The sequence below is a fragment of the Hevea brasiliensis genome, chromosome 15, assembly GCF_030052815.1.
Source record: "Hevea brasiliensis isolate MT/VB/25A 57/8 chromosome 15, ASM3005281v1, whole genome shotgun sequence".
Lineage (NCBI taxonomy): Eukaryota > Viridiplantae > Streptophyta > Magnoliopsida > Malpighiales > Euphorbiaceae > Hevea > Hevea brasiliensis.
This window is the reverse complement of record NC_079507.1, coordinates 55,778,854-55,803,366: the sequence shown is the minus strand read 5'-3', so window position 1 is coordinate 55,803,366 and position 24,513 is coordinate 55,778,854. Positions and strand designations below refer to the sequence as shown.

Sequence of the window (24,513 nt, the reverse complement as noted above, 5' to 3'; positions counted from 1 at the left end):
TTCACTAGCTGCAAATTCTCTTGCATATCTCTAGATAGCATGACAAGGTTTCCTATTCCAACTGAAGGCCAAAGCAATAATTCATACTGTTAATTTCCTTTCAAGAGTCCCTTATAGGTGTTGATTGTTACACAAACCCTGCAAGTGGGGGAAGTGCAAGTGAGAATATAATTGTCAACTCACTACTTTAAAGGCTTGAACATCATTAAATTTATAGCTCTAGTCCTTGGTGCAAAGCCACATTGTATGCTCATAGGTTAGGCAAGAACACAAAAATAAAGGGCAAGTAATGCATTACATGGCTCTGAATGATCGCAATGAATAGCTCTGAATGATCGCCAATGAATGCCTCCTTGACACCAATTTCCTCCACATTTTTGTCATTTCCGGGTCATAGTTCTTGTAAACATAAATGTCAACAGGGGAATAGCACAATCGAGATTCAAGCCCAACATGTCCTCCTATGCAGACTGGCGATATCTAATTCATGTTATGTAGTCCACCCATATCCAGGATAAAATGAATAGAGAAAAAAAAAAAAAAGAAAGTGCGACCGTTACAAAGAATATCCTTATCTTACAAACATGTACACAACGAAACCGAAAAAATGAATAGACACACGCACATACATATAAGTGAACAAAAAAAGGGCTATTATTTAACATGAACTAGTTTCAACCTTCTCAGTTTCCAGAAGATGCTTTGCACATACACATTGCACCAAATTGAAATTTCCTAACCACAACAAAATAGTGATAACTTGACTGAGGAGTAGTATAATTAACAAATGCGACATCCATTTCAAAATTAGTTAATTAAAGAAACTAACTTAGCAGGGGGTGACAGATTCAATTCTGTTTTGTTAACAGTTCAACATCAGCCCCAACCGCAGCAATCTTGGCCTCTCTAGTCTCTAGAAGCCTTGGCTATTTTGGCAACATTCTCAACATCGAAGTCCAAAGCAATTCGTTTCACCAGACCATCAAGAAGGAGAGCAAAATATTACAAAACCACATAACAGGTGACTCACAAGTGAAACTCAGATTTATGTACCCTGTATATTAACATTCATCAAGCTTGTTGACTTCTACTCATAACCAATATTCATCCGCCACTGATAATAGCTTTCATTATGTCAATAATGGAAATTCCTAGATAATTAATGCGTCATTATTTTAAGCAAAACAATTGTGGAGAAGGATACCATAAAATTACACCTGGAATCTGTAAAGCATCTAGCCTTGGTAAATCTTTCAATTTCAGTCCTCCAACCCTCTTCCTCATACAAATAAATCAAAACTGGATTAGATACAGGCAAGTATTAGAGGAGTGAAACCAATGAAATTTTATGCCAATCCAACTGAAAATCAATACATATATAATATAAAACTTAGATTAACTTCCAGAAATAAAAATATGAAATAGTTTTGCATGCAAGGAGTCATGAAATTCAGAGCACGGTTAACAAGAAACGGATAAGCTTTTGTTCACAGGTAAGAGCATACAATCTAACAATAAACAAACACATTATATACCCATACGTGCATACAATATGTATGTATAATGGCTCACATCTACAACAACATCAACAAATAATAAAATATTAGAAAACCCATTTAACACTGATCTTGATTGAAAATGGAAAGCCCTCATTATTAGACATAAGATGCAAAGGTATCAAATAACATACTGGAAATAAAAGTGTGATCATACCTGCTTAACTTGCATTGAGAGAGTTGGGAAACACATGACTCAAGATCTAGTGGATCTACAATCATATCCTGATGTGATGTCCAAACACATAAAACTTCATCTGAACATGCCGTCACAACGTCACCATCTTCTTTCCCAATTCCCAAACACAACCAAGATGCTCTATGCTATGAACACAAACTCCATCTGCAACATGGCAATGACATCACACATAAATAACATTTGAAAGAACAAATCACCATTCTGTTGTAACCATCTCAAGCCTTTGAGGTCAGAAACCAAATAGAAGAAACAAAAACTATAACCAACCACCTTTCCATATCTTGGTCAAACAATCTTCACCGCCAATCTAAATAAGTCCAGACATATAGGAATCAACTGAATAGACAATGGAAGTATGACCAACCATCTCCATCAACACTTGGCCTGCTAGCACCCATAACCTGATTGAACTGTTGCAATAAAAACAGGATTAATAATATTGAGAGCTATATGCAAGAGAAATAAGGGAAACATAAAAATATTCAATATAAAAATGCAAAAGTGGCAGCAAAATATCTGCTTGATAAAGTCCCAAACTTAGATACTATTCATTCCACCACCGAGGCAAGAACTCTATAAAGCAGTAAATCCAAAACAGAACCTCCCCCATCATAAATCAGCAAAGAAATGGAAAAAATATCTAACCCATTATGTGATGCAGAAAGAACACCCAATCCATGCATCTCTGCTAAGCCCCAAACCGTATCTGCACAATTCTTAAAGTTCATGAGTAATTTATTATAAGCATACAAGCTATCCTAAACATTTGACCAAGATCTCCTGGCAGACTTAGGAAGCTCTCTTATTTTTGCAAGTTAGAGACTTAGAGTGCATCAATCATCATCCAATGCATAGTAACCCAACTTCCAGTGAGCATTAACAAAATCATAATTTGGGCACAACATGAGTATTGCCATGGAAAACTACTAAATATCAACAGAAACGTATATAAACCCTATAAACATCGTTAAACCATATGATATATGATAAAATCTGTTCAAAACTTAAAAGCTTATGTAGAGAGTTAAAAAGTGAAAAGGAAGGCAATTCCAAACATACAAAGAGAAAATATAAACAATACAGAACTGAGAATAGCGAATTTTATGTCCGTTAAGAACTGAAAAAATATGCCTTCACTTCCTTTCAAGCACTAGTAAATGAAGTTATTAAAAATCACTAACCTCATCATAGTAACTTCTAAAAAAATCATGTCCACACTTTTGTCATTACTACTGCCCCTTAACAGGCTATGTGATTGCCTCAAAATTGCATGAAAGAACTATAGCATCCCATTTTTTACCAGATCATTTCATGATTACAATGAAGCAATAATACAGTATGTTTGAAAGAAAAGCAGAAAACTTAGCCTGTATGCCCCACAAAAGTGCGAACGCATGTCCTTCCTCTCCAAAGTTTTAAAGTGGCGTCACTTGAACCTGGATTGTCGTACAAAGCAGAATCAACATTGTAGCTTAATATGCAGCAAATATTGCATATGGGTGGGTGGGCGCTCGGGGTGGGGGGTGGGGGGGGGGGGCGGCGGCGGGCGGCGGTGGTGGGGGTGGGAGGGGCGGAGGACACATAAACCACTCCATGCCAGGGTGAACAAAAATCAAATAGTTTAAATTCTAATGCCAGAAAAGAAAGAAAGGGGAAAACAGAGAATGCAAGGGTGGGAAGAAAGACGTTTGATTAGCATGAAGTGCCCCTCAACACTTTCATTATATCCTGGACTCAAACTTGATTTAACCAAAGTAACCAACCAGCAATAGCCAACATGGCCAAAACATCTCTAATGAATCAATACCACACATGACAAAGCATCCGAGTATTACAAGTTCAGTTTTCATATATCCAAAAACATTAAAATCAAAGTAGTAAATCAAGCAATAATCAAACAATCATTTGCTGAATTATGAAGTTTCTATGGTAACTTTGTCTTTTACAAAGTAAATCTTTGTCAATAACCACCATTGGATGAATTGTTACAATCTAAATGTCTAATCTAATGTTGAAATAGACATAGTTAAAAACAAGGTAACCACAAAAGACACCACTACTGAATTATATATCTCAGCAAACAGGGTAATTAGACATTACCTCAACTCAACTCAACTCAACTAAGCCTTTATCCAAAAAATTTGGAGTCGGCTATATGGATTCTTAAATCCTCAGAAATGTGTCTATGTCATGTTGTACTACTCTCCTCTAAGTCAGTTTAGGTCTACCACTTCTTTTCTTTCTATCCCCTAACCTAATATGCTCTACTTGTCTAACTGAAGCCTCCGTATATCTACACTTCACATAACCAAACCACCTCAATCTCCCTTCTCTCAACTTATCCTCTTAACTGGCACCGCTCCTACCTTTTCTCTAATACTCTCATTACGGACTTTATCTAGTCTAATATGACCACTCATCTACATTAACATTATCATCTTCGCAACTCTTATCTTAGACACATATGACTCCTTCAGTGTCCAACACTCACTACCATATAAAATGGCCGGTCCAGAGAGAAATAATTTGCAAAATCATATCTCACACCCCAAAACAATATATATATATATATATATTCAACTGCAACAACCAGAAACTTGTACCTGTAACACGCTGGCCAGATAACTGCCTGCATAGCTGACTTATGAGCCTCCCAATCCCAGGACTCAATTACCTGGCTTTTCCTCCATCATCTCAAAGTACTCCAATGAAGAAAGCCAAAGAGGAAGATAGGTCACATATTAAGTGAAAGCAGCAGAATAGTCAAAATTTTCAAACAAGTTAACCAGTGGTCCCAACCAAATGAAATAGCCTGTTAAAATTGAGAGAATTTAGTTAGCAACATAGAAGGATTTTTTTTTTAACCGAAAAAAGAAAAACCTTTAAAGTGCAGCTGTAATTTGTTCTGGTAATGGATGCTTTGTGCATTCAGCGGGGTGGTGAAGGCTTGACTACCTAAGTGTGAATTTTAATTTTTGAACACAGATGGTATAAGGAAGAGTAATCAGAAACTCTCAGGGTTAGTGCTGTACTGCTGTTGGCTTTTCTGTATGCAGCGTAAAACCTAGATCTTCCCAATACTAATCAGCCCTCTTACTCCTCTTCAATTTTCCACAGATCCCATTGTAATGTTGCAATTAAAGTTTCATATTGCAATGTTCAAGTGTTTCAAATTTTCAACACCCAAAGACATTTGATTTGGTGCAATTTTGAATTGCCTATGTTTATTTAGACAGAAAGATAACATTGAAGGATACTCCAAATCTTATTTTTAAAAGTTGATGCAAACATATAAGTGCTCTGAATCTTATTGGAAAATGCACAAGCCCAAACTCTCTGCTTTCATTTCTAATTAATAAACTAATTGCTGTTTGAAGTACAGGGAATTCCAAAAGAATAAAAAAATTTTAACCAGGGATTTGAAATGAAAAATGACCAACAACAAATAGGCTTACCAATCAACAGAGGATGACACAATGTGCCCATTATCCAATGCACTGCCACTGACTTGCAACTGTTCCAAACGAAACCAGTATTTCCATGCCACCAGACCCAATCCCACCTTCTGGGTACTCTTCATTTGGTGGAATCCAAGTCAATGGACCTACAAAACTTGAATGTCCAAACAAGATTCTTGACGACCAATACTTGCGCTCTTCTGATGGGTCAAGCGACCAAAACCTCACAGTCCAATCCCTAGATGGAGTTGCAATACTAGCATCACCACATATGCATACACCACAAACCTACTATTGAAATCAAACAATTGAAGTGTTTGAACATAAAATACTAAAGCTTGCCATGTAACATTTCTTTTTAATCTATAATGCGATTAACAAGTGCCCACAATATCAACCAACTTAGAAATCAGATTTTTACACACAGGATTGGTTATTTCAGAGACCAGAACCAAAATTCAAGCAATTAATTAATAAGAAGTGCTACTTGTACGAATTCAAATATTTGCATTATAAGTCAATTAACCTGAAGAATCAAATACTTCATCACAAGTTTCAAACTACCCACAGTTCCTTGATGTTTGCAGGATTTTAAAATGCAGAAAGATATCAAATTCAAGTTATACAATTGTATGCCTCTGAGAATATGCCTCTGAGAATCATCATCTGTGTTTGGTTAATGTTATTCATTTCCATTGCAAATTACATTTATATCCTTATAATTTGGTCATATTATAGATCGGCATAATATTTTGTGAAAATTATAATCTCAACACATATTTTTAAGTTGCATACATAGACGAGTACGACAAGGCCACATAGGAAATTAGGAGTGAAAAATTCAGTTTATCAAATTATAAGATTTAATTATTAACTTAGTTAATCTGATTTTATTATTAAGTGTGATTATTATAAATTCAATTTTATGTGACAATAAATTTAATAATTATTAAATTAAATATTTAAATTTATATTTATATATTTATTATATTCACTTTAATTAACTCTTTGCAAATCTTAATAAAATATTTAATATAACTATTGACAAGCATAATGAGTTTAAATTAATTGAATTTGAGACACTCTCTAGTCTTAAAGAGAGAAAATCCTCTCAAATTTTTTTTTCTTCTGGGTGTTTAGAGCCTCTCCTCTGTAGTAGATGGCGGCCGTCCCATGCCCCCTTCAGGCAAGGGATGTCTCTCCTCCTTCGCCTGACGTGAATTTCTTCCCTCTGCTCATCTTGGGTGGAGCTGTAAATAGTTTTTGGATTATTTTTTGTTTATTGTTTTTTTCTTGCAGGTTAAGGGCTCAATGGTAAGAGTATCCTGTAACCTGTGATGTTGTGCTGTATGGCTAGAGAACCTTAAATCGACTGTTTGGTTTATGTGTTGTCAAGAGACATAAGTTCTCTAAGTGATTGACGTTCTAGGAGCTGGATTTGCGCCTCTTATGGGTTTTGTCATCTAACCGGAGTCATGTGAACTCTAAAATTCTGATCGTCAGAGTTGCGAGAGTAAGGCGCGAGTGGGACGTCAGGCAATGTGAGTCATCATTGCTCATCGTGCTTCGATGGTGCAGCTGCTGCTTCATTGGCTCCATTATTTTGGTTCTCATGACTGCCATGGCTTTACTCCTTATCTACTGCTTACACCACTAGTTCTAGCATGTCATGGCCTTAGTACTTTGGCTAAAGACGGAGTTTTTCTGTGTTGCATGATAAGGAAGCCATTGGCTTCTCTTAGTATAGGATTTTGATTGGGCTTTTCATCTGATATGATGTCATAGGATTAAACCTGGAGTTTTATGTTGGGCCGTGTATTTTGAAATTGGACACTTCGTCTGACATAAATTTATATTTAATACAAAGGAGTTGGGTCCACTGTGCACTCACACTTTTGTCGATGAATTCATATATTTTTGAAAATAAAAAAATATATTGAAATTGTTGTTTTATAAAAATTAAGGAAATAATTAAATAGTATTATTTTTATAAAAAATTAATAATTAATTAAAATATTTTTATAATATTATAAAGAAAAATAGTAATATATTAAAAATAAATAAATGAATTAGAAATAATAATAAATAAAAAATTTTCCTAATTCTTCTATTCCAATGGGGTGGATTAAACTTCACAGTGAGAAGGTTATATTGGAGATTTAATATTTTATTGGACGAGCTGCCGCCCCACGTGGCATTACGTAACTTCAAGGACGCGAGGCCTCATTAACTCACCTTCGTCACCGCTAATCTTCGCTTCGCATCCACATTTCATTCTGCACTCTGCACACTTCTCATTGCGCAAGGTCAGGCCACCTCAAGCACAGCTTCTCCGGTGTCGTTTTTTTATCATTAACCTATCTACATAAGGGTAACTTAAATTCCTCAACTACTACTTCTACCTCCTAATACGGCATCTGCTTTTTTCTGAACAAGTTCTAGAAACTACAACTCTGAATACTAGAATTTTCTCATTATTCTACTGTCTACTGTGCTTGTTTTTTTCCTATTGGATTCTTCGAGTTTCAGTGATGAAAATGTAATTATGAAGCTATGGTTTGATTATTAGCTCAGTCTCACTTTGATTCCCTCGTTTTCTCCGCTGCCAAACAGGTATTGTATGGCATTTTACATTTTTACCCTTAGAACCCCCTTGTTAGAGGAAATGAAGTTCAGATCCATCTATATGTTATATATATTCTTGTTGGTGTTGTTTTATACTATATTTTGTCGTATGGTTAGATTTGGAATATGTTTGGAATGAGAATGGAATTTCTTTATTTGGCAGCTAATGATGTTAAGCTATAAACTAACTTAAGCGATTATGCAAATATTTTAATTCCATCCAAAATGATTGGAAAATGTTTATTTTTGTTTACTTAGAGGAAATGATTTACAACTACTTACTTGTCATATTTGGTTTACAAAAAAATTCATTCGCAATTCTACATTTTTAGTCTCATAGCAGAATTTGCAAATAAACACTAAATTAGTAAGTCTTAAATTTTCTCGACTTAAGACTAAATTAGTTAACTTTGTAAATGGATTCTATATTTAATAATTAGCATACCCATCATTAGGATCCATTTATAAATAATTTTTTTGTTCTTGGAGACAATAGTCTTGGTTATCCCACTTGTCCCAGTGCCTTTCTAAATCCACATAAAAGGAAATGCTTAATTTATCATCACTCTACAATATTGTAAAAATAAGTTATGGGTTTAATGGGGTTTAGTTTTCAGTAGCATGGAATCTTTTTTTTAGAGTGTGCTGTTTCTTTCAGTGGGATCATTGTAGGAAAGAACTGTCATCTAATTTGTATTCAGAAATTGGTTTTTTTTTGAAGTTGCTGAAGTATCTTTTGCTTTTAAGAGCATTAACAAAATGCCTATTGTTTTTGTATTTTCTTCAGTTCCAACTTCCAAGCTATTGAACTAGTCAGTACATGGACCTTTTAGCTTATAATCAGCCTTTCCTAGCTTATCATGTTTAAATATTAAATTTGTTACCACAGTAGTAAATCTGTTTCCGATTTCATTTAGCAACATCTACATCCTTTTTAATAAAACTTCTTTGCATGCATATATTGTGCCAACTTGTTGCCACATTGATCAATACTTGCTTTCTTCACATGGTTTTTCTTTATCCCAGTGAGTCTCTGCCAGGTGTTTCATGACTTGGAGATTGCACAAAGAGCTAATATTTCACTCCATTCTGTAGCATCCTTGTACTAACTGGGAGCTTTGGCAAGTTATGTCTATTTGAGACTTTAACAATCTTGTTAGGTGATATCTGAGGAGGTAAGTATCTAAGGTACTTTCAAAGGGGAGGTTATAACCAGGTTTATGAGCATATGGAAGTTAGGGGAGCTGTAGGCACTGGTGATGGAACAGGGGAGCGTGCTTTGACCCCACTGAGGGTGATAAGGGGTGTTGTGTGTTTAATAGTGTTAATTATATCAGCATTTATGATGCTAGTATATTTTGGCTTTGTGAGTGCTGTCATACTGCGACTTTTCAGCATAAATTGGAGCAGGAAAGCAACATCGTTTTTCTTTGGTGCATGGCTAGCTCTATGGCCATTTCTCTTTGAAAAGATAAACAAGACCAAGGTCATTTTTTCTGGTGAAACTGTTCCTGCAAAGGAGCGTGTTTTGCTTGTCGCAAACCACAGAACTGAGGTTGACTGGATGTACTTGTGGGACCTTGCATGGCGAAAGGGTAGTTTGGGGTACATAAAATATGTCCTTAAGAGCAGTTTGATGAAATTACCTGTATTTGGTTGGGGATTCCACATTTTGGAGTTCATCTCAGTAGAGAGGAGGTGGGAAGTTGATGAATCAAACATGCGCCAAATGCTTTCAAGTTTTAAGGATCCTCGGGATCCCCTCTGGCTTGCTCTCTTCCCTGAAGGAACTGATTTCACGTAATTTTTTTTTTAATATTTCTTTATATATTTTGATTATTCTTCATCCTTTTCTTTGGGGAATTCAATTCACCATCAATTTTAAAGTGTTTAACAAGTAACACTGAAATTTCAAAAATAGGTTTCCTATGTATATCAATCTTTTTGTGAATATTTTTCAGCCACCACATGCTATAATAAAATGCTTTTTGTTCTTTGCTATATTCCTTACGCAAGTTTTTAATTTTATTATTCCTTTTCTTGTGATCTGTAGTGAGCAGAAGTGCATAAGGAGCCAAAAATATGCAGCTGAAAATGGCTTACCTGTCCTGAACAATGTGCTGGTCCCAAAAACAAAGGGCTTCTATGCCTGCTTGGAAGATCTAAGGGGCTCTCTGGATGCAGGTTACTCCTTTTGTTGCATGATGCGCTACTTAATGCTATTATTATGGTTGTTCACTGCTTTTTATGCTCTTAAAGTTTGAAACTACTGTTTTGATGAGGGCATGCATAGTACACTTGGTTCAACGGTAACAAAAATATTTTACAAAAGGGGAAAAAAAAAATAGAATCACATTTGGAATCTAATGGTCCTTGGTTATATTCTATTGTTAATCAATCTACAAGGATCTCCAATAATAAAATTTTGGAGTGCAGATTAGCCTACTTTATTACTGATTGCTCTGTTTTTTCTTTTTTTTTTGGAATAGCTTGTTGCAGATTGGGTTTGAAATTACTGTATTTGACTTAGCTTTGAACCACGTTTAGATGTGGGCATCTTTTTCCTTAATTTACATCGTCAACTCTTTGCAGTTTATGATGTTACCATTGGTTACAAACCACGGTGCCCATCACTATTGGACAATGTTTTTGGTGTGAACCCTTCTGAAGTTCATATGCATATAAGGCGCATAGCCCTTGATGAAATCCCAACATCTGAAGAAGAAATTGCTGCGTGGTTGATGAAGACATTCGAGCTAAAGGACCAATTACTTGCTAATTTTTATTTACAGGGCCATTTCCCTGATCAAGGTACAGAAGGGGACCTTCCAACATTGAAGTGCTTTGTAAATTCTGTGGCCGTAATACTGTTGATTAGCATGTGTACATTTTTCACTTTATGCTCATCAGTTTGGTTTAAAATTTATGTAACCTTAGTATGTTGTTATCTGTCATCTGCAACCTATTTCAATGTTCGTCCGGTGCCACTTCTTGGCTTTTTGAACACTGGCAGGATTTTTTGAACTTCTAAATTTAGCATATAAGAATTCTCCAAGGTGAATTCCACATTGCACACATTTTTCGTGTCTTTGGCCGCTAGAGATGTGCTAATGCTCCTTTAAACTAACCAGCATATTTATTTGTAAGGTTCTGGCATTTTTAGAGACTGCCCTGGCATTTTTAGAGACTGCTTATGAACGGTCTTCTGTTTGATGGAACGTATTTCATGTGTCAAGTGGTTGTGTTATTGTTATAGGACTTACTGGCTATGTCTAATTAAAATATAACTCAACCAATTGCTGGCGATTTGTATTTTGGCCTATGATAGTCTGAATAGGTGCTGTCCTGCATAATTTGGGGCTCCAGTACCTGCATTTGAATGAAGCAGGTATTCCTGTGGAAAAATGGGGTGTCTGCAGCTCTCAGACAATGGTGCTTGCTCACATACCTGAGTGGGTGGAATTTTGACATTCTTAAATTTAAATATTGGAGATATCAGAGTCGCCACATATGACCCTGTGACGAAATAATCTTCCTTGCTTACTGTTATTTGATGACTTGCATTAAAAGAACAGGGTTTTATTTTCCTCTATTTTTTCCCAGTTAAAAGTATCAATTCCACCCTCCATACGATAATATAAATTTTAGACATTGAAAATGCAATACCAAATAGTATTTTAGAGCCACTGCCCACTGTGATATGTTTGGAGTTAAAAAAAAAAATAGTTGGCATAATTTTTCTTGGATCCTAAGATTCAAGATTTGAACATGACAGCAGTGGTCACAGCAATAGTCTAAGACATTCTGATGAAGAATCAATCATATTTTAGCAAGAAATTAAAATGGTAATTCATAATTACAACAATAAAATAATAAACATATTTCTGAATGGAAATTAAAAATTTCTATTTCTGCCGAAACAGAGTAACGAGTGAAGCCCTTTAGTTGTTGGGGTGTTTGATGATCCTTTGCAGAACCACGGTCCTTGCTCTTCGAATATCTCGGCTGCAAGTATCAGCTTGTACTCCCAATTCTTCAACATGCTTCATAAACGCTTCCAGCTTCTTCTTAATCTCCTCTATTGCAACTTTCACAGCTTCTTCCTCAATTGCAAATTCTGCATTTAGCATCAATGCTTCAATGTCAATCTCTAACCGATTGATGAGAACCCGAATGTTGTCCAAATCTTTTACAGCAACGTAAGTGCCCACCTGCATTGTGCTAATCAACTCCTTCTGTCCCTTCAATGCATTTTCATAGTTCTTCCATAGTGAATCAATCCATTTCCCCATTGACCCTACTGGGATTGATGTTGCAGCAGCAAGAGCAGCTGCAACAGGAGGGGCAGCCATAGCTGCTGCCACGACTGAGCAAATCAACACAGAGGCAAAAGTAGCAACAAATATGATGCCTGAAACCTTCCTCCAAGCATGAATATACTTGAGTTTCTTGTCAAGTTTATTCTTTCTAAGTTGCAGTTTCTCAAGCATCAATATCTGTTGCCGATATACAGATTGAAAGATCTGAAAAAACTCCTCAGTGAAAGGATCCCCAGATGTCTTGAAATTCTTCAATCCTTCCAAGGTTTTTACATACCTATTCCCTCCGGCCTCGCTTTCCTCTTCAAACTGTTGAATTGCCACAAGAATAAGCAACTGGCTATCGCGGGCACGCTTTAAGCACTTCTCCAGTGCAGTACAGAAATCTAGAGTTTGCAAGCTATTCTCAAAATATTCCTCAACAAGTTCAAACAATTCTTGGTTCTTCCATATATCTTTCTTGCACTCCAGAATAACTTTAACAACTTCTTGATTCATTTCCAATAGACATTCAGTTACTTCTTTTAAGGAATCGAATGAAAGAGCTCGAACCTCAACACCAACAGCAAGAGTATTTATAACATGATTGGTGCGAACTTGGAGGCTGGTGTCAAATGATTGCAAGTCCTCATCAAGCCTGCAGGCAGCCTCATAGGAGCTCAATTCAGTTGTATATTGTAGGTTGTTGTTTAGATTAATACTAGAAGATGCTTCAGCTGGCTTCTTGCTCACATGACCTCCCATGGCTTCAATTCAGATCTAAACAAAATGAAGACAAAGAAAAACAAACCAGTGATTTAATTTGCAGCCCTTGTCAAGCTTTGAAATTTCCTTAATTTCTATGAACACCCTGATAGTAGATCCTTGAAAACCAGAGGAGCAATTACTTTTATGTACTAGTGAAAACTGAAGGTGCAATAAAGAGAATGAATTTGTTTAATTAATTAACAAGTAGACAAGCAGATGATCCTATACAAACAGGCCACAGACTTCTCACCAAACCAAGTAGTAGAAAACAAATTAAGCTATAAAAGGAATAGAAATAAAAATGCTGACAGAATCATCACAGATGACCACAGAAAGGAGAGTGCTAGATTTTGAAAGCCTGAAAACCGACCAGAAACAAAGAAAACCCAGATAGAGAAAGAGAGCTGCAAGTTAAACCTTTGAACCTTTGTCAAAACTAGGATAACCCGAAAGAGAAAATCAATGACAAAAGGTGGCGGTGGGTATTCTTAATAAAGAAGGAAAAGCAACATGTCATAAATAATTATAAACAGAGAGAGAGAGAGAGAGAGAGAGAGAGAGAGAGAGAGAGAATGAGAGGTCATTGAAGAATGAAGAAGCTTAAAGACAATAAAAACCGTTAAGGACCAAGAAATGAGGAGAAGTGGTGAAGGTGGTTCATCACGGTGGTGGAGGATAAAGATTTAAAGATTTGAGCATAGCTTGCACGCATTACATTAATAACAAATGGGACATGGAGAACGCGGGAAGCAATGTTTCTTCTCCTCCCTTATCTCTCTTTCTCTCTCTAGAATCCTCTCTCTCTCTCTCTCTCTCTCTCTCTCTCTCTCGCTCGCTCAAAGCTCCATGTCATTACAGCTTTAACTCGCAGAAAGTAACAGTTACCCAAAGAGCTATGGCGATTTAGAGCTAAAGAGCAACACCCATTTAGGCCAAAGTTACAAAGGAACAAGCTTGGGCAGCAAGACCTCCTGTAATAAAATATGGATAAAGTCAAGAACTCTTCTACCGGGGAACTGTGAGGAAACGAAAGGGAAAGTTGAAAAGCGAGTTCTGCTCTGCATCCGCGTGCCGCATCTTTTTTCCATTGACTAAAATACCCTCACCATTGCAAAACTTTCTAAATTAAATTACTTGAAAAAAAAAACGTTATTTTCTTTATTAAGTGGTGGATGTATACTTATAATTAATTAAAATTTTTCTTACTTAAATTTTGTATCTAAATTTATACAAAATATATAATAAAATTTATTTATTAAATATATAAATTTTATATATTTATATTTTAAATTTATGATAAATTAAATTTAAATAAGAATTTCTCATTTAATTATATATTGATCTTATCTTTCAATTATATACTATTTTTAACAATTTTTAACATCTCTCTCAGATGACCTATTTAAGGAGTTCTCAATTATCATGTTATATCATTCTTTTCATAATTCTAATCAATCCTAAATTACTTTACATATTCTATAGCTGATTTAAGTATTGAAATTATTGCTCAAATTAAAGTTTACCATGAATTGCTCAATGAGAATGGTAAATATAGCAAATGAAAGTACCTGCTTGGCTAGCTGCTTCTTGTTCTTGAAGTTGCAGGCAATCTTGATATCTTGAAGCTTTTAATTAAGAGTTGTTGCTCAAAAGCTAACGAGGAATATTAGAATGGTGCTCTAGATGTTGTTCAATGCTTGAAAGCTCCATAACACTATCTATTTATACTCATCTTCAACCCTCTATTGCTGACTTGTGACCCAAGACATGTAAAATCTAAATATTTCCTCAATTTTAATTAGAAATATTAAAAATTATAAAAATATATACAATAAAAATGATTACGAAGACTCATGTACTAATGATAAAAATAATATAAATTATTAATTAATCCTCATTGTTCGCTCTTCATGATTAATTGTCTTATGTTAGACATAAAATATATTAATTATTATTAGAGTATTTTAATAAAATTTAATAAAATGATATTATTATTTTTTTATTTAATAATTAATTTATTAATTATTTTTATCAAATATTTTTATTTTAAATTATTATATATATAATTAATTATTAAAAATTAATATCTAATAATTAATAAAATAATTAATAAAAATAATTAATATTACTGAATAAGTCCAAATAAAAAATGCTAAGCAAGAAGTTTTGGGGTTTAAAGTTTTGATCGTTAGCCTCAAATAATGGCTCAAAGAGTAAATTAGGAAGAAATCCAGGGGTGCTTTTTAAAGATGGGACTCAAAAGTCATTACAAAAAGCCGAACTAGAAGCAAGTAGTTTTCAGTTGACAGCTGGGCAACAGAGCACATCACGCGTCGACCACGTGTAAATAAGCTATTTGGTTGCCGCCTGTATGAGATTTTGAAAATGTTTCCACGCTACGTCACTCAAATTCTTCCCGTCACGTGCTTCGTAACGCTCTCTCATTCTTTTTATTCTCCACAAGACACGTGACATTATTATTATTTCTGTTAAGCATAACTACTCCTCATTTTTGTCGTCAAATCATTATCAAATCAAGTCACTAATTACCATTACCCTTAACTAATAACGACCGTCAGCTTCCTTTCCAAAAACAAAAAGCCCGTTAAGCTTATATAGATAATTTAATTTTTTTATTAATAAATAAAATTATTATAAATAATAAAATTATAAAAATTAAATTATTTTTATATTAAAATTAAAAAAATTAAATAATTCATTAATTAAAGTATAATATAATATAAAATTTATAGATTATATAATTAATTTTTTAAAATTTAAATATTAAAATATAATATAAAATATAATTCAGAGATCAATTATAAATTTCCCTAATTATTTGCCGGTTTTTGCGAGCGAAACTCTTTACACAAATACTAACAACTCTAATTTTTCTTCTTCAATTAATAAGTCTATAAAAATATATTTTTTTATTATATAAATAATAAGCGAGAAGTATACGCGAAATAGACACTGCGTTGGTCGCTTTGATTCTGCAGAGACAGCCCAAATGAAGGCAGACCAACCCCAGCCAACACCAACTTGCACTGTTCAATCATATATTTAATTTCCCCTTGAGATTTTATATGAAATTGGAAATATATATATATATATATATATATATATATATATATATATTAATTATTTAATCCATTCTCTTTTTTAATTAATCGATAACGTTGTTGGCATGGACAAATTTGCATCAAAGTAAATTTCTAAAGCTTGAAATTTGAGAATGTATTGAGCTCAGCGTTAACAATCTGTGAACCGAAATAATCTATCTTCTCAAACCAAATTCAATAAAATCTGTTTTGTTTATAAAAAAAATAAAAAAATAATATATTTTAATAATAAAAATATTAAATAACTAAAATACTTTTTTTAACATTTAAAATGATATTTTTTAAAATAAAAAATTACATTTTTATCCTTAAACTCGTTACATTTTGTATGAATTTCAAAAACTTAGAAGTTAAATGCAATATATATATATATCTTTTCTCATGTTCCAATGGGTGTTTAATATAAGTAGTTTGGCACTGTTATCTTTTAAGCGAGCTCGAAGATTCGATCATCGTGAATGAGAAAAATATGAAACGCTTTACACTTTAGTGGGCCGACCCAACACGAACAAGATTAATTTGAATTTATTAAACTGAAAATCCTTGTAAAATATTAAAAAAGAAAAAAACTTTTCCCCTATATGATTGTGTACGTAGAGAATAGAATTTGTTATAGGAAGTGTTATGCGAATTGGGGCGGTTGCGTTGCTTCAACTTAGAGCTAGCCATCCAGATTCTATCAATTGAGGATGATCACATTTGAATGAATCTATCTTCTTCTTTGCTTAAAAATACAAACAACTATTCAACAGTGTAATGGCATCTAAAAAGATTATAGTCAAAACAGTATTTGTATATCACCATTGGGTGGAGCATGCTTTATGTTGATACTGTCAACACAATTGGATACTTCAAATCAAGATAATTATTTCTTTTATCAATAATTTATATATTAAATTTGCTTATACAAAAATATATTATATTGTGTTTTTAATTAATGAAATATATATATTTTTTTAAAAAATATAATAGGATCAAAATATAAAATATTATATATATATATAACTAATATATTTTATTCATCTAGTTTTTTAATAACTTATAATTATATTAAATCACTTTAGAGTCTTAATTATATATATGTATGTTTTAGTTAAAATTATATAATTAAGAAATAAAAATGATATAATATAATATATATTGAAGACTATTTTTTTAAAAAAAATATGAGAATGATATAATTTTGAATGGAAAAATTGAGAACGAAATTAAAATTAAAATCAGAATTAAAACAATAATTAAAATTGAATTAAAATTACTTAAATTTGAATCGAAAGTTTGATTTTAATTCTAATTATAGATATATATAGAAAAAAAAATTGATGTTGAGTTTCAATTTTGATTCTTAAGAAGAACCAGAACCACGTACCCTAATGAAGCTAAGCATGATCACATGCTGGAGTTGAAACTTCCAAGATACTTGAACAAGTGGATAAAGCTTTCCGCTAAAGTCCAATATAAGCTTTAGCTACTTGCAAATACCAATGTATACCCGTGACCCCCATAGCCCATGGTAATACTGCCTGTCTGGCCACCCCTCTCTCTTCCCTGGTGGTAGATGCTTCGCTCTTTCATTTTTATTTTTATTTTTATTTTACCGTCGACAATTTTTTTTTATTTATGGTCCACATATTTTTAAATTGGCTTTTATATATCGCGATTAAATATTCTCTTTCAAACGATCTTAAGGGTATATTCTTTTACGTCAATTTTATCTCTAAAAATTAAGAAATTATTTTATATAATCTTTGCATGTAAAACAGATAGATTTGGACAATTTGTTATTGTGAGATCAATATAAAACCTACAATGATCAATAACCATGATAAAATCAGCGCACATACAACTGTTATATTTTAAAATTTCTACTTAAAACCGCCTATGCCTGTGTGTTCATTTTCTATATAAAGCCTTGACAATCCAATTATAACTCTCACTACCCACAACACAAACAAAGAAGTGCGAAGCTTGAGTGTGTGAGAACTATATGGAGGTATATGCGAAGAAGCTTGCCTTTGTGGCACTGGTCGTGGCATTAGCTCTAGTGTCAGCTGAGCCCATGGTGGCCAACGGTGAGACCATTTGCCACATGACAGATGATGGTTTGAAGTCCTGCAGGCCATCAGTTTCAGGCCAAAATCCTACTGCGCCATCAGATTCATGTTGCTCGGCTCTTTCCAAGGCTGACTTCCAATGCCTTTGCTTTTACAAGAATAATTACCCCTGGCTGTTGTCCGCAAACAAGATCGATCCTGACCTGGCCATGCAGCTTCCTGCCAAATGCAACCTTGTTGGCCAGTCTTTCCATTGCTAAAAATCTGCATCTTCCTTTAACACAACGTGTACTTCATCCTTTATTGGGGTTTTATTTGTCGTTTTTGTTCTTTCAATTCCCACTTTAATTGGTATCTTGTTTTGGATTTGGTTTGGCTTCTTTGTTTCTAGTAGTTTGTTTTAATTTTCGTTGTGTTCTGATCTCTGAAGACTAAAAATAATATCTGTGTTGTTGTGAAATTGTATTAAATTGGTTCAACATTTCTTGGATATCACATTTAGTAGGAATCTCATTGGATTTTATGATAATTTTTAGGATTAGACAATGCTACATCTAATCAATTAAATGAGACAAATTCCCCGTTAGATGACTACCGACTCACAGGCTCATTCTAGCTCATGGTCATATAAAGAGCAAGAAAATAAAGCACTACAAGAAATTTAAAAATAATATCAATATTATTGATCATATAATTTAATTTAATCGATAATTACTAATGTATTACCGATTAATTAAAGATATCAAGAGAATAAAAATTTGAAATAATTTTTGCCGACTATATTATAGACTGTTACTGACTAAACATTATTAATTATAATTTTTCATTTATAAAATGATGCCAAAGACTCATGACAAAATTAGCAACGAAATATAAAAAAATACCAACTACATAGATAATAGGTAATTATAGACTATTTCATATTTAATTGGTAAAATTAAAAGTTAATAAAAATAAAAATGTTAAATTATATAAAAAAAATACCAATTTAATAGTTGCCTAAATAATTACCTACTACATCTTATTTAATCGATAAATATAAATAAATAAATAAAAATTAATCATGAAAATGTTATATAAATGACTAGGTAATTACCAATTACCTATTTTTTAGTATGTAAAATTACAAAATTAATAAAAATAAAATTTTAAAATTATATAGAAAATGTACCAACTAAATAGTTGTACAAGTACTACATCTTATTTAGTCGGTAGATATAAATAAGTAAATAAAAAAAAATAGTTATGAAAAATGCCATATAAATGCTACCTACTAAATTGCCTATTATCTATTGTTTAGTAAGTAAAATTAAAAATTTAATAAAAATAAAATTTAAAATTACACAGAAAACATACTGACTAAATATTTGCACAGGTAATTATCGATTATATCTTATTTAGTCATTAAATATAAATAAGTAAATAGAAATTAATTATGAAAATACCATATAAATGATACTGATTAAATTTTTGAGTCCTATCTATTTTTCATGCTCATCGTTCATGTTGTATCTTAAGTAAAGATAGAATGACTCTAGACAAAATTTTTTCTTTTTTTAGCCTAATTTTTTTTCTTTTATCTATTTTAAATTTTTATTACATAAATCTAATATAACATGAAATTAAGATATAAAATACATAATAAAACCTATTTATTAAATAAATAAATTTTATATATTTATATTTTCTTCAATTGGTATATAGTGAACCGGATCAAGGAAAAATTTTTTCATTATTATAGATTTTTCTTGCCTTTTTATTATTTAGGGGGACACAAAATGTTCTAATAAAAAGAAATTGGTTATTTATTTAACATTATTGAAGTAGTAGAAATAAAGCTCCCTTTAGATAGACTACCGGCCCACAGGCTCATTCTATCCCATGGTCATATAAAGAGCAAGAAAACAACGTAAATAACTAATTTATTCCCGACCCTCAAGAAAATCCCCGACTATTGCCAAGCTAGGTTCCAACACCACCTTCTCCCATGCCTCTACTGCCTCTTCTCCACTTGTTTCCAGCACACTAGTAGCATCAATCCTATGCAATTTCCACCCAAGTTCATGAATCATCTGGTTTATCTTCCATAGCTGGGAATCCACTAGTTTACATGTATTTTCTTTAATCCTTTCAATAGCAGCCTCAAGCAAAAATTTTTTCGTCTTCTCATCAGCCATCACCTTCTCTGCATGAAGATAATCGTCCATCTCTGGAACTCCAATAGCTCGCCATACCCCACGAGTATAGTCAGCCCCAGGTGCAACCATCGCTCGAACCTCCTCAACCAGACCAGCTTCCACCATCTCATCAACCCGTTTCGCTACACGCTCGTACAAAACAGGCAAAGCAACATCAATCCATAGAAAGCAACTATCAAAATTGGCTTTAAAATTGGCACGTGGATCCTCTACAAGCGTCCTGATGTAGTTGTTGGACCCACCCACTATGATGGGGATGTTTTCATTGTCAATGATACGAGCCATAGCCATGTGAACATGGGTGCAGAAGTCTTGCGCACTAAAATCTGCCTCAGGATCCATAAACCCTAGCAAGTGGTGAGGGATACCTTTACGTTCAGCTTCAGCAACCTTGTTGGTTACAATGTCCAGGCCCTTGTAAACTTGAATTTTATCAGAATTGATAATTTCAGCTGGGATATGAGTGGCCAGATCGATGGAGAGTTTTGTTTTTCCAGTGGCTGATGCGCCCAATATGAAGAGAGTCTTCTGCTTCTTGATTTGGGCTTCAAACGGGATTCTGATATTGTTGCAGATAGACACCAAACATGTAATTAAAGAAAATTTACAATTGTTTATTAACGTAATTAATTACAATTATGGACCATAAATATCATTGGAATTGAAATGAGAAATGATGAGTACATATGAAAAGCAATTACCCATCATTGTTTAGCTCAAGCATTGATGGCCTCTCCAACCTTCACAACAAAGAACAAATTACTTTAGTCCAAATATTTAAGAAGAAAAAAAAAAAAAAAAAAAAAAAAAAAAAAATATATATATATATATATATATATATATATATATATATATATATATATATATATATATATAAATTGTGCAAAATTAAAAAAGTATTAATTAAAATACATGCAATCCTAACAATAAATTAGCTGCAAAATTACAACTAAAATCAAGTTGTCATTTCACCTTAAAGTTAAAATTTTAACATGAAAATTTAAGCATGATAATTTAATTTTTGGAATTCTATAAAATAAAAATATAAATCCAAGCGTTTTAATTTTTATATATAAAAATCTACTAGGATGCAATTACTATTTATATATTTTTATGATAAAATCATCATCTTTGATATTTTTGTGAAAAGTGAATTGCATTAATTTATGTGAATGAGAAAAATGGATAAAAGTCACTCAACTCTGCCGATTATTTTATTTTAGTCATTATATTTTAATTTATTTCAATAAAAGTATTCATTATTTTTTTTTTTCACTAGCAGTAATTCAAACCAAAATTTGATAGAATTTCCGGCAAAATTCTTATATGACGTCTTATATGATTTAAATCATAAGAAAAAATTTAAATTTTTGATAGGTTAGATTAAAATTTATTTTTTGATTTTTTTTGTCTAAAAATAAGGATTGATAAATGTAATAAGTAATATAGAGATAAAATTTGTTTTTTTTCTATTTGATTTTTTAATCTGACCCGACAATAAATACATTTTTTATGATTTAAAGTCATGTAAAATATACGATATAGGAATTTTATTGAAAATTCTACTCTATATGATACGAGTGACTTCTAGTAAAAAAATAAAAAGATGAGTGATTTCATTAAAATAAGTTAAAATATAATGATTGAAATGGAACGATTAACAAAATTGAATAAATGATAAGGAAATTTATCCAAGAAAAATACACCATACATATTATGTTTGTAATTATTAATTATACACATAACTTGATTATTTGAATATCACTGGAAACAAAGAGTTGTCAATTATAACTCAACCAAATAAAATTAGGAAAACATTGATAAATATAAACTTACACTGAGGGGATAGATTGAATTTGGGATCTCATCCTCAACTTCATTGTTGCAGGAAGAGAAGAAGCCACTGGCATCCTCGAGGAAATAGCAAAATCCATATCTAGTGACTGTTGCCCTGCTGCCAAAATAATAATAATAATAATAATAATAATAATAATAATAATAATAGAAAAGCAGAGACAAATTAAGGAATTAATTAAAACGAATAATCCAATCTTTTAATTTAAAATAATATTCAACACTAAATTTTATCAAATATTTGCAGCTTTTTGTAATAATTTATACTTAAAAAAAAATACTAAATTCCTAAAATTAACAAATAAAAAGGAGAAAATAAATAACACCTTACCTAAATGATGACCAATATATTGCAAAAAAAAAAAAGAAAAAAGACCCAATTAAAGAAGGGCTGAGGCGAATTTCAAGATTTATTAACAAAAATAATTGAAAAGAGAGGAAGGAAGGCTAGTGTATTTGGGATATTAATATAGAAAATAGAGGACTAATATATGTTGATCAGAGAGACCAATTCAGAGCTGTTAATATTGAAAAGAAAATAGTGTTCTATTCTGAAACTTTTATAGTGACTCGGATAAATTTTTATGGAAAGTTTTAGGTGTGATTTCCAAATATTAATTTATAACTAATATTAGAAAATGGGCGAATGAATTTTGTTTTGGATTTTGCTGCCAAATTAACTTCTTCCTTAAATTGGCAAAAAAATTTTTTATTTTTTATTAAAATTGAAATGATGTCATTGGGAAATTTTACAACAAGTTGTATTAATTTTCCGTAATTTAATTTCAAAAAAAAAAAAAAAACGCGATTGTGTGACGAGAAGAATTGCGTCAATTTTTATCCAATAACAAAAAAAAAGAAGTCATATTAGGTAATGAAAAAAATTAATAATTATACAATGAATGTAAAACTTTCACTAAAATAATTATATTTTTATTAATAAATTTAACTAATATCTCAATTAAAATTAAATAAATAAAAAATTTTTTGAAATTCTTTAACTTTTTATGCTATTAAATACTTCTTTCGTTTATTTTTTTAATTGCATTTATGTTTTACACAATAATGAATAAAATAATTGAATAATCTTATTTTTATAAATATATAATAGTAATTAATTAAACTATCCTTTATCTCACTTGAAAAATTATAAAAATATTTATTATAATATTTAGTAGAGATAAATGATAACATTGAAAAAAGAATAATTAATATTGTTTAATTTTTTAAATATGACAAATAATTTTGGGTAAAAGAAAAATCTAAATTGAATAGATAAAAATAGATGAAGTTAGTAATTATTATAACACTCAAATTTTTTAAATAACAAAATTATAAATTATGTAATGTTTTTATATATTATTATTTTATTTCTTTAATATTTTAATTTTTTTTATAAAACAGAAAAGATACTTTTTTTCAATTAAATAGAGTACAAAAGTGAAGCAGAATCAATTTATCATATTTTGTATAAATAAAATTAATTACTTATAAAAAATAATATAAAAAATTAGAAAAATCTAATAGTATTAACAGCGAATTTATAAGTTGACCAATGAGTAAGCTACACGCTCTATAATTTAGCTCTATAGTCTTTTTATGAGCCCATTATATAACTTTCAAATTTAAACTTACTAGAAAAAGAATTTGAAAATCCTTTGGAATCCCACATTGATTGTAGAGTGTGTATACATAACGCTCATATAGAATGAGAGATCTTAATTAGTAAAATTTTCATGATTTTATCAAGATGCCAAGTCTCGTCCCTAAGTGTTATGTTTGTACATTATCTACTGACAAAAAAAAGAAGATCTCGAGGGGTGAGAGTGTGTGAGCCAGGAGGGGTGAGTCAAATGTGTTCCAGCTTAGCCCTGGTTGAGGTTCTCGATTGAGTCTAGTATGTTCAGGGATTGATCATTTTTGGATCCCACATCGGTTGTGGAATATAAAAATTCTTTTTATATTTTTAGAGAATCATAATATTAATTATAATATTACTAATTAAAGTTAAATATATACTTTTGAGAATATAGGGCCCAATAAGAATTGGCCATTTGGGGATTTGTAATAAATCATTTTATGCTAATTTTTTTTTCTTTTTAGTAGATTCATTGCATGCTAAAATGGATAAATATGCTAATATGGTACCAAATCAATTTAGGTGATCTTTTTTCCAAGAAAAGTTTAGGTGATCTTTTAATATGAAATATATGCAATTTGACATAAATTTATATAGTTAGTTTTGAATGTGATATGTGCCAAAGCACCAATTATGTTGAAAATTATATTTTTATGGGTAGAAATATTCAAAAGGAATGATGTATGTATATATATATATATATATATATGGTGAGAGAAAATATGAAAATATGTGTTTCTTT

General features: G+C 31.8%; 4 protein-coding genes and 2 long non-coding RNA genes across 8 annotated transcripts; 2 read left to right on the top strand and 4 right to left on the bottom strand.

Annotated features, from left to right (window-relative positions):
* Positions 1–3,188, bottom strand: LOC110665093 (uncharacterized). Of its 2 annotated transcripts, none has more exons than XR_002496794.2 (6): positions 2,401–3,188; positions 2,026–2,165; positions 1,714–1,899; positions 1,205–1,299; positions 299–480; positions 1–138 (listed from the first exon to the last, which is right to left on the bottom strand). It is a non-coding gene; the product is annotated as an uncharacterized LOC110665093 (long non-coding RNA). The 2 variants fall into 2 exon arrangements; XR_002496795.2 differs by having other exon boundaries at positions 1,205–1,275.
* Positions 3,189–4,357: 1,169 nt separating this feature from the next.
* LOC110665104 (uncharacterized) lies at positions 4,358–7,016 on the bottom strand. The gene is made up of 3 exons (XR_009144153.1): positions 6,682–7,016; positions 5,211–5,504; positions 4,358–4,567 (listed from the first exon to the last, which is right to left on the bottom strand). It is a non-coding gene; the product is annotated as an uncharacterized LOC110665104 (long non-coding RNA).
* A 412-nt stretch (positions 7,017–7,428) lies between these two features.
* Positions 7,429–10,921, top strand: LOC110665094 (probable 1-acyl-sn-glycerol-3-phosphate acyltransferase 5). Of its 2 annotated transcripts, XM_058136405.1 has the most exons (5): positions 7,438–7,584; positions 7,743–7,826; positions 8,865–9,638; positions 9,892–10,022; positions 10,431–10,921. In XM_058136405.1, exons 3-5 carry the CDS (start codon positions 9,067–9,069, stop codon positions 10,859–10,861), a joined length of 1,134 nt encoding a protein of 377 aa, XP_057992388.1. In that variant the 5' UTR covers positions 7,438–7,584; positions 7,743–7,826; positions 8,865–9,066; the 3' UTR covers positions 10,862–10,921. The 2 variants fall into 2 exon arrangements, with proteins under 2 accessions (XP_021680778.2, XP_057992388.1); XM_021825086.2 differs by lacking the exon at positions 7,743–7,826 and having other exon boundaries at positions 7,429–7,584.
* Positions 10,922–11,640: 719 nt separating this feature from the next.
* On the bottom strand, positions 11,641–14,589 carry LOC110665095 (UPF0496 protein At4g34320-like). The gene is made up of 2 exons (XM_021825087.2): positions 14,473–14,589; positions 11,641–12,916 (listed from the first exon to the last, which is right to left on the bottom strand). Exon 2 carries the CDS (start codon positions 12,899–12,901, stop codon positions 11,780–11,782), a length of 1,122 nt encoding a protein of 373 aa, XP_021680779.2. The 5' UTR covers positions 12,902–12,916; positions 14,473–14,589; the 3' UTR covers positions 11,641–11,779.
* Positions 14,590–17,944: 3,355 nt separating this feature from the next.
* LOC110664997 (putative lipid-transfer protein DIR1) lies at positions 17,945–18,550 on the top strand. The gene has a single exon (XM_021824921.2). The coding sequence runs from the start codon at positions 18,014–18,016 to the stop codon at positions 18,338–18,340; it is 327 nt and encodes a 108-aa protein (XP_021680613.2). The 5' UTR covers positions 17,945–18,013; the 3' UTR covers positions 18,341–18,550.
* A 1,452-nt stretch (positions 18,551–20,002) lies between these two features.
* On the bottom strand, positions 20,003–22,212 carry LOC110664998 (adenylate isopentenyltransferase 5, chloroplastic-like). Its single transcript, XM_021824923.2, has 3 exons — positions 22,115–22,212; positions 20,980–21,018; positions 20,003–20,837 (listed from the first exon to the last, which is right to left on the bottom strand). The coding sequence occupies exons 1-3, from the start codon at positions 22,210–22,212 to the stop codon at positions 20,003–20,005; spliced, it is 972 nt and encodes a 323-aa protein (XP_021680615.2).
* Positions 22,213–24,513: the final 2,301 nt, after the last annotated feature.